Source organism: Aegilops tauschii, chromosome 1 (genome assembly GCF_002575655.3).
Source record: "Aegilops tauschii subsp. strangulata cultivar AL8/78 chromosome 1, Aet v6.0, whole genome shotgun sequence".
In the NCBI taxonomy this organism is placed as follows: Eukaryota; Viridiplantae; Streptophyta; class Magnoliopsida; order Poales; family Poaceae; genus Aegilops; species Aegilops tauschii.
In genome coordinates this window covers 139,366,153-139,376,159 of record NC_053035.3, presented here as the reverse complement: position 1 = coordinate 139,376,159, position 10,007 = coordinate 139,366,153, and the positions used below count along the sequence as shown (strand labels likewise).

Below are 10,007 nucleotides of genomic sequence, written 5' to 3'. Positions count from 1 at the left end.
GACTTGCAATAGGCCCACAAAGGCCTGCTTAGAGAGGAGCTCGACACGGTACCCGTGGCGGGGCTTATAAACCGGTGCGAGCTCCTCTCAACTAGCGAGGTGGGACTAAACATTGTGCACTGCGGGTGGCAGCGCACCACCTCCAACCGGTACTAAAGGGGGGGTCTTTAGTACCGGTTGGAGCCACCAACCCGTACTAAAGACCACCACCTTTAGTACCGGTTGGTGGCTCCAACCGGTACTAAAGACCCTCCCTTTAGTACCGGTTGGAGCCACCAACCCGTACTAAAGGCCACCACCTCTTTAGTACCGGTTCGTGGCATGAACCGGTACTAAAGATTCGCCACGAACCGGTACTAATGAGCGCCGTCCGCCTGGCCGTTGGAACCGGCATTAATGGTTACATTAGTGTCGGTTCAATACCAATCCGGGACTAATGAATTTCACATTGGATCCTTTTTCTACTAGTGGCTGTGGGCGGGATATTTATTCAATGTAAGCCAAATGCATTTGGTCGTCCGCTCGGCTTTCATGAGACAACACGTTTTCGGGGTTTTTAAAAAGAAAATGTATTATATACACCATGAGTTTCATTAGGCAACACTCGTCTTATATGGACCACTATCACGAGCGGCGAGAACAATCACCGGCACGGTTGTTCGCCGTTTGGGCCATAAAGCCTAGCACTTTTGCTATTATACAACGAGTTTTTTCTATACGTCGTGTGTTTTTTAGTTGTGTCACAACATACGGGGTGATAGGCCGAGGGCCAGTTCATTGCCGTGTGTCTTGACGCCAACACACGGCTTAAGGCGCTATAAGAGGGCAGCAAAATACACTCGGTTTACCAAGAAACACATGGCAAAATATGTTTTTCCTATAGTGTCTCAATCATTTTTTTCGTTGAAAAGGAGGTTGAAACCCCCGGTCCTTGTATCAAGAGATGCACACAACCATCTTAAATAAATTATTTAACAAAGGTATGACAAGAACATACATCAAACAATCTGAAGTCATCACCCACACCTACAAACACGACAATGGAGAATGCCATCACGCCCCACCATCTAGAACCGAGGTCACCGCCGATCCACCCGCATGACGTACCGGGAGCATACACCCACTGTTGCATGCCCAAAGCATACACCGCATGCACACGCTTCAAACGCCCCCACCACCATCGAACCGTTGACCCATCTCCAGAAAAGATATCCGCAATATCCTTGCCAAGCCAGTCAACCATCGACGCTGCCACGGCGCCAAACAATGCCACCGCCCTGCACCCGTCCATCAAGACGCATCCGTAGCCAAGTCTCTGCTACACCATGCTGCCGAGACCTGCTGTCATCGATCGACGCGGTAGATGCCATGCCGCTCCACCTCCTGACGACTCAACCAAGTATCTAGACCAAAAGCGCCGCCATTGTCCGACCCAGGAGACCCCGATCAAGGGTTTCCACTAGGAACAGCCCAAACGAGGAGATGATGACTGCAGTGACGATGTCTTCAGTTGTTGTTCTATGAAGTAATAATATCTCTTTATCAACTTTGGTAAAGACAAAACGTCGTGTAACAAATAAAGAAATATAGGTCTGAAATTTCCCCCAACAATTTTCATATTTCTTACGTTAATTACATACTTATTGAAAAGCTGCTACGGATGCAATGTAATTAAGGACACACTCATGGTAAATTTCACAGATCGTCACCACACAAAAGAAGAAAAGGAGATGTGACATAGTGGAAATGAAATCAAGAAGAGTCCAGTAGGAAGAAACACCAAGGGCCACAGCTGCCACTACAGAGCATCGCCTCCCCACCCGCTCCTAGCCTCCTACCTTTCTCCTTTAAACACACTCTTCTCCCTCATTTGCCTTCCTCATCTCTCACTCTATCCTTCCCATCTCTCTCTAGCGCCCACGAAACACAAACATGCAGATACTCAACGAGCAGCTGGCTGCACCATCCACAGGCCTAATGGTAATTGCTTCTTGCTCTGAAACTAGCTTCTTCTTTAAGCATCCGTTTTCCTAAAGATTAAGATTTGGATGCACATGTAATGGGTAGTAGGCTAGTAGCTAGAATAAAATCATGGCTACTACTGGGTGGGGAAATAGTAGATACGCAAGAAGAGGGAGAGATTCGGCTAGGGGCAGTGGCGCTTACTCTCTAAGAAAGCCAGAGAGAGAAAGGCACCACCAAGGAGAGGAGATGGATCACAGCCGCTCCTTTTCTTCCTATCTCCAAAGAAGGGTCCAAGAAGTAGCAGCTCAAGAGAATCGGGTATATTTACAGCCCAGCCAGAGATACAACCCGTCGGTTTTGGTTATGTAGATCCATCTGTTCTCCCGTTGATACTACAACTTTTGGTCCGTGTCACTGAAATTTTGCGTTGCTGATCCAAGGTGAAGGAGTCTGCGTCCCCGGGCTCGGGCTCGGGATCGGCAGGGGGCGCTGCCGAGAAGATGGGGAGAGGGAGGATCGAGATCAAGCGCATCGAGAACACGACCAACCGGCAGGTCACCTTCTGCAAGCGCCGCAACGGCCTCCTGAAGAAGGCGTACGAGCTCTCGGTGCTCTGCGACGCCGAGGTGGCGCTCATCGTCTTCTCCGGCCGCGGGCGCCTCTACGAGTACTCCAACAACAGGTGCTCGCCGCTCTCTTGAATTTTTTTCTGCACAGACCGACGCATACATGGCATATGCTCATGTGATCTTGCCCAAATTGGAGCTGTTTTCCTTCTATCCTTTCGTCTTGGCAAAAGGGGGGGGAAGGGGAGCTGCATCTTTCTTGCTATACTCGTTCCGTTGATTAACTGTCTTGTTTATTTCCGTGCTTCTGGGGGTTGAAGCGGGGGTGAAAGAAATTCCAGCAGTTTCTTTGTGTGTGCGCGCGCCGTATAGCTTGCATCTGTGTGCTAGCTTGTGCTGATGTGTTTTTCGTTGCTGCTTTCGTTAGTGGTTCCGTGAGGTGAGCTAGATGTCTGCGTAGATTCAGCACAGTGCATGCCTTGTGAAGCATGTGTACATGCTTTCTCAGCTCTTCTTGTGTGTATGGAATGGGTGTCTGGGTTTGCTTGGGGCTGGTGGTCCTCTTCTTTTCTTGCTCCATTTATGTTCTTTCCTTTCTCTCTCTCTCTCTCTCTCTCTCTCTCTCTCTCTCTCTCTCTCTCTCTCTCTGGGACGAAGGAGGGGATAGGAAGAAGGTAAGAGCCTTAATTAGATCCCTCACACCTCATCATGATACATAATCGATCGATAGAGCATGGCAGAAACATGTATGTAATCACACACAAAATTACAAGTTATTATCTGTTTCTTATTGCCTATTCTATTTTCCCACCTGTATGGCATAGCTTAATTACGTGTAGGTGCAGATCTACTAGCTAGCAACTTTTTTTCTCCCTGGGCTTGGTATATCTGCAGTAACTCGGTAACTGCTGCATACAAGATCATCTGTGTGTATGTGTCACACACACAGATGTAAGCCACGATATCATCAAGCTTCTTTTGCATCATCGCCTTCTGTTCCCCGCCAATGATGGGTTAGGGTTAGGGTTCCGTCACATGTGCCCCCATCTCCCTCTCTCTCTCTCCGCGCGCTGTAGATGTTACTGTTGCCTGTGCGTGTGGTGCTGGTGGCAGCGACGCCTCTCTCCTCATTAGAGCCATGTGTGGTGTCCTCTTGTTAAGCCAAGGGTCATCACGCCAGCTCTGGGCCCCTAGCTAGCTTCTGGCAGCAGCACTGTACTTTCATGACCCGCCAAAACAGTGAAGGCACAGCACCGTAGCAGTAAAGAAGAAAATAATGTACTGTAGTAACCTTTCTTTTTCCTCTACTTTTGGGGCCGACTTTTGTTTTTGCGGAGAACTTTTTTGTGCCGTTTCAGTGAGCTCCTCTGATTAACATTAGCTGAAAAGGCATGTCGATATGCAAAACTATAATGTACGTAGTGGTATTTTTCCATATGTGTCGAGCAGTTGCTGATTTTACTTTTTTGCGGGTTAGCATGGAGTTGCTTATTTGAGAAGGGCAGCATCAAATAACATGCAAAATATGACACTTTTTACACTTACTTTCTGTACATTTCGGTCTGTTTTGTACATACATATGATAATTACAATTTGATAATTAAAGGGGGCTCCTTATTATGGATTTCTTATTTGTTCAGTTAGTAAAATTGAATATAAGAAATGAACCCAAATGAAGCATTTATGTGCGTGCGTGCATAAATTTGTACTGCAGTTTTTCATTTCACGCCCAAATGTATTTATTTATTGGAAAATCTTGGTTTTACCCGGACATATGTATGCACTGTACTACCCTGTGTCAAGCGACAACCTCTCTCCGGTGGTTTATGTGTGTCTACAGTGATGTGAAGGCTATCCTGCGTACGGAGCCAATGGCTGTCACGGCACGGTCAGAATCAAGCCGTACGCTGCATCGGGAACTACAACAGAGAGAGAGAGAGAGAGAGAGAGAGAGAGGGGAGATGGGGGAGACTGGTGAGCTCCATGGGTGGTCAGAAGGGGCGGGTAAAAGCAGAGACCTTGGCTGCCGTGGTTCTCTCCTACGAATAAACACTGGCTAATAGGGCGTCTTCTCTGTGCTGCAGCGAATAGCATGCTCGACGATGCTAAGGTTCCGTCCAGCAGTGAGAGAAATCCGTGTCAACAGTGCGTGTCCTCATGAACAGTGGCTTTGCATTATTATACGTGATGGTCAATTCGCTCTCATCGGTGTTTCAATGGTGCCCTTGCAGAGGTAGTGGTAACCATGGTCTTCCCTTTGAAGCATGCATTCTACTACTATTTTTTTGAGAAGTGAAGCATTCTTTTTTAATGTTGCTTTGGAGAGGAAAAATGTAGTGAGTTAGTGACATTACTCTTTGGTGGGGTTTTATTTTATGTGCGGGGTGGACAAGGGGATGGAGTCAGACTAGGCCTGTATCCCTTTATATAAATCGCCATCATAAATATATTGCCAATTTCATAAAAATTATCGGCTTTGTGGAGAATGCATGTACATATATTTTGGTTTTAGTATCTCGGACCTTGAACATAGCTTACGATATTTCCCATGTATATATATATGTAATAGTTCTCTTGGTGCAGAGTTATATTATGTAAAATGCTTGACACGTACACAATTCGTCTACTTTGTCTAGATTTTAAATCTCCTTTTTAGCTTAATTAAATCTCCTTAAGCTGGAATTGTTAGTTTCGCAAATATGACTGCATATTTCCCTCGTGTTTAATACATTGTAGGAATATATTGTTTCATAGTACTCGATTCTTTTGGCTAATAACCTATGCTCTGATTTTTCTTTAGCAATGAAGAATTTTCCAGTCTTATGTTTGACAGTGGTACATTGGTGGTATGGTAATGTATATACTGATATGTGATGAGTTAGATGTTCCAAGTTAAATATGGTGACACATGTTTTTTCCTTCAAAATTGTTTCTAGGCTCCAGTTTCTGATTCTTTACATCATATAAACATAAATTAGCAAAGGTAATTAACCAAATCACACAGTTCACTTTGATGACATCCTTTTGGTTCTTGTGTTACATTAGTGCATGCAATTTTCTTGGGAACTGATGGGATCATGGCGTGTGTAAAATCAGATTTAAAATTTTCCCTTAAATGCCGCCTCCGTAAACTTATGTGACCAAACTAAAGATGGATATCAAACACCATATATATAGCTATATGGCTAGCTACTGACTATACTGGTTAATACTATGAAATTTGCCGTTAGATTCACCAACATAAAATACAAGCACTTTTCGAAAAGATAACATAAAATACAAACACAACTGGAATTCTCTTGAGTCAGATACTCACATGTAAAATATCTATGTCTGGACATTGTACCCCTTGAAGGCCGCCTCTTCATATTGGAAAGGAAGTCCTCGGTAAAGAGCGACCACACTGTAGTACAAGCTAGTTAGGTCGTGGATAAGGCTTGTGATGGCAAACATCTTTGCCCAGCATGACATATGATGTTTTTTCTACATCGACCTGATGGATTTCACATTGCTCTTGTTCAATACAACAGAGCAACTGTATATACATTGTCCTCAAAAGTATGAGATACATCCAATTTATTTGGTCTATTTTTGGCAAGGGTCTATCTGGACTCTATTTTAGTAATGATGTGGTAAGTAACAAAGTCCGGTTTCTGAATCTTGACAACCAATATTTGAAGTATGCAATAAGAGCACATTAATTTGATATAACTAATCTAAGATCCCGTCAAATCTACCGCGTTATCATAAAAGTTGGTGATAGATTTTCTGAATCATTTAATGAGTTTTTTCCAGAATAAATCGCTGGTAATTTCCGAAAAACAGAACTTTTGATTTATTTTTATTACTGTTGTTTCCAGCTAATGAAGTTAATTATTACTGTTAATTTGAGTATTATTTTTGTTTGTACGAACTAGAAAGTTCATATTTATGCTTGTACTAACTCCACTGGTGTGTACCCAAATTAATGCAGCGTGAAAGCAACCATTGAGAGATACAAGAAGGCAACAAGTGACATCTCCAGCGCTGGTACAGTCGCAGAGATCAATGCCCAGGTAACATCATATGTCACTCAACAAGTCAACATAAAATATTTCTAGACACTAGCAACCCGGCCCCTAGGTTGCACGCGTCCTACTAGGAACTTCACCCTGCTAGTCAACATTCCATCTAACTGTGCTCCACCGTACTAAATGATTCCTTTGAGCAAAATCTTGAGATTGGACATCCTGGTCATAGGGAACTTCTGGTCATTACGCAAAGGAATGTCCGGTGACACTACTCTCAAGAGATCATGTTTGGACCAGCAGACTATATTTATATGTAATTCTGTATGTGTGCAGTGGACACTTTCATGCATCATTCAGACGGGAGACGGGATATTAGACAGTAACATGCAAACTGAGGTTTAGCAAATCAGAAATGCGCCCACTTCTGTTTCTGTTGGGAAGAAAGAAATGCGCTTATAATATATAAGTTCCTGGTTAATTTGTTGATCTGATTATATGGGTTAACCATTCCTCTGGTTTAGATTTGTTGAGATCAAGATTTAGTAGGCAGAACAGTTTTGGGCCATGCTTGCTAGTTTCACCTGAATAATATATATTTTCATGTGGGTTACATGGTAGACAGAAGGAAAATGATTCGTCTGAAATACCAACTTATAATTTATGTCCTTTTATGTATATCTGCATATGACTACTTGTGCAGCCACCAGTAAATATTGTGGTATATCGCAAAAACTAGAGTAATGAAAGGGACCATAGTGTGGAGTGAGTTAGTTTGTCTTCATGAGTTTATTTTCTCTAAACATAGCTTTCGTTTGGCTCAGTAAGTATTTTTGGAATATCGATTTTTTTCAAAACCATAGTTTGAAAAACTTTGCTATGTTTGGCATCGATAAATACCACAGTTTTATAAACCGCAGTATCTCTAATACTGTAGTATTTCTGCAGTATTTTAAAAAGAGGTCCTGGCCTCTTTTTTTCTGGACCATTCATTAATTGTCCAGACATTGAAATACTGTGGTTTTACATTACCACTGTTTTCAAAATACTAGTGTCTAGTGTCTGGATAAGAAGATTTACAAGGGTATGTTGCATGATGCTGTTCCACCCTTCATGGCGGAGTGTTGTGTCAATTGATTTATCTAAGTTGATGTGCTGCAAAAAATTGTCATTGTTTTCATAAATGTAGTTTTCGATTAAAATACTAAAATTATATTTAAAGAGTCCACCTTTACTTTACTTAAGTACGCCTAATAATGCATGCGCATGCTATACAAATAGAATGCTGGAACCACGAAGAATTAGCACTACTCTTCTCGTAATTTCACATATATATGAAACAAATATGCATGAGTGGAAATTCACATTCAGCAATTCGTGAACGAAATCATGTACTAATATTTATTAGTCATTCTCCAATACCAATATCTGTATATTGTACTCACTGGACTCAAATTACAAACTTGCAGCACTACCAGCAGGAATCTGCGAAGCTGAAGCAGCAGATAACCACCTTGCAGAACTCCAACAGGTTCATTTTTTCCCCAAGTCAGCAACTTAGTTAATCTCAACTTATCAAGCAAGTTCCATTTTGCTTTGTAAATAAACTCTTGCCTACATTGATGCCTTAGGACTCTAATAGGCGATACAATGGCCACCATGAGCCACAGAGACCTGAAACAGCTGGAGGGAAGGCTGGACAAAGGCCTTGGAAAGATTAGAGCAAGAAAGGTTCAGTTTGCTACGAACACTTGCATGAATTCTGTTGAAAAGAACTATTTTTTTTTGTCTAGTTCCTGACCTTCACAATTAATCTGCAGAACGAATTACTATGCGCTGAAATTGAGTACATGCAGAGAAGGGTAACACAATTAAACAATAGCGTCTTTTCTTCTTGCAGTTTTTTTTTTTGCTTTGACATTAAAAAAATTAAATTATAAGATGAGCCATATATATTCAGGAAATGGAGCTGCAGAATAACAACTTCTTCTTGAAGGAAAAAGTAAGTACCTGGTATCTCCTATTTACAAAAGACAATGCATGTGACTTACATGAGAACTTTAAACTATATATAATAGTATATAGTAAGGTACAAAAACACTCCAAGTCACGAACTAATCTCAACGCAGGTAGCTGAGACTGAAAGGGGGCAACAGCAGACGTTGAACATGATGGGGGCGGCTTCGACATCGAATGAGTACGAGCAAAATATGATCCATTGTGATCCGAGAACCTTCCTGCAGTTCAACTTCATGCAGCAGCAGCCTCAGTACTACTCCCAGCAGGAGGACCGAAAAAGTTTCAACTCAGGTAAAATATTCTTCTAGCCTGTACTGTAGGCATGGTTTTCACTTTGGGCTTTAGGAAAAGTTCAGCAACAACTGAAGTCACCGAAATTCAGTGAAATTTTGGACAATGGACCCAAATATTAATTTGAATTCAATTAAATATCAAAAAAATGAATTTTTTTTGAATTTTTGTGTATTTCTGAAATACTTTGGCTGAAAGGTAAATATTTAAATGTCTACTGTAATGCCTGAAATTGGTGAATTTCATCGAAATCTCACTGAAACTATGTATGTATATTCATTTAATATAATCTTAATGTTTTCTAATGCATGTGAACAATTGAGCATACTGAAAATTCTAATGGAGATATGCAACATTCAAGTAAAATTTCTGACTCTTTAGTGAAAACATTAGTAGAAACAGGAAAAATGACACAACCCCAGTCAATAGGAGCACCTAAGTATTCTCACAAAGACGAATATTATGTGCTTTCCTTAACTATAACCGCCTATGTATTTTAATGATTTAGTGCCCTTGTTTATCTTTGCAGTTGGAAGGTGATGGATGCATCCATGCACAGCTGTGTCGTCTCTCATTTACCTTCAAGTGAGATTGAAGCTATATATATCCGTGATATATAACTAGAACTTCCATGAATGTGTGTATTTCTATACACGCACAATCAACTTTATCCCATATAATTAAGGCTTGGCCACACCAGTGCAATGTATCCATATGTATTGTGATGATACTACTTAATTATCTCAGTGCAACCCAGGTACTTCTTCGCATATATCTATGTACCTTTTCTATATGCAATAGTATTGGTGGCGATTTCATATACATCCGTTTTATGTATCATATAAATTTTTTTGAAAAGGAGGATTACCCCCGGCCTCTGCATCAGCATGATGCACACAACCATCTTTATTAATTATTCACCAGAGTCTGACAAAATTAATACAAGGATCAACCCGAAGCCCCCTTCTTTTTTAGAGAAAAGGCATACGCCCGACTTTATAAATAAAGCCACCAGGCAGAGTGTCACAAGCAACCATCAACAGCCAAGCCAACACAGTAGCAACCAACAGAAGCGAGTTTAGTGTACATGGCAAACGAGCCAATCATGTCACGCAGGCCAGCAATCAAAAGACAAGATAGAAGCCAGCAGAGCTAAGAC

General features: G+C 41.8%; 1 protein-coding gene across 2 annotated transcripts; it reads left to right on the top strand.

Annotated features, from left to right (window-relative positions):
* The first annotated feature begins 1,827 nt into the window (after window positions 1–1,827).
* Window positions 1,828–9,670, top strand: LOC109761640 (MADS-box transcription factor 58). Of its 2 annotated transcripts, none has more exons than XM_020320459.4 (9): window positions 1,828–1,980; window positions 2,406–2,647; window positions 6,505–6,586; window positions 8,008–8,069; window positions 8,170–8,269; window positions 8,359–8,400; window positions 8,499–8,540; window positions 8,668–8,848; window positions 9,378–9,670. In XM_020320459.4, the coding sequence occupies exons 1-9, from the start codon at window positions 1,933–1,935 to the stop codon at window positions 9,386–9,388; spliced, it is 810 nt and encodes a 269-aa protein (XP_020176048.1). In that variant the 5' UTR covers window positions 1,828–1,932; the 3' UTR covers window positions 9,389–9,670. The 2 variants fall into 2 exon arrangements, with proteins under 2 accessions (XP_020176048.1, XP_020176047.1); XM_020320458.4 differs by lacking the exon at window positions 1,828–1,980 and adding an exon at window positions 2,093–2,283.
* Window positions 9,671–10,007: the final 337 nt, after the last annotated feature.

Excerpts from the sequence above, each read along its gene's own strand:
- LOC109761640 (XM_020320458.4), top strand. The coding sequence starts at position 2,212 with ATGGATCACAGCCGCTCCTTTTCTTCCTATCTCCAAAGAAGGGTCCAA. Across the intron at positions 2,284-2,405 it reads TAGCAGCTCAAGAGAATCGG|GTGAAGGAGTCTGCGTCCCC; the intron begins GTATATTTACAG and ends TGCTGATCCAAG. Across the intron at positions 8,541-8,667 it reads ACTTCTTCTTGAAGGAAAAA|GTAGCTGAGACTGAAAGGGG; the intron begins GTAAGTACCTGG and ends ATCTCAACGCAG.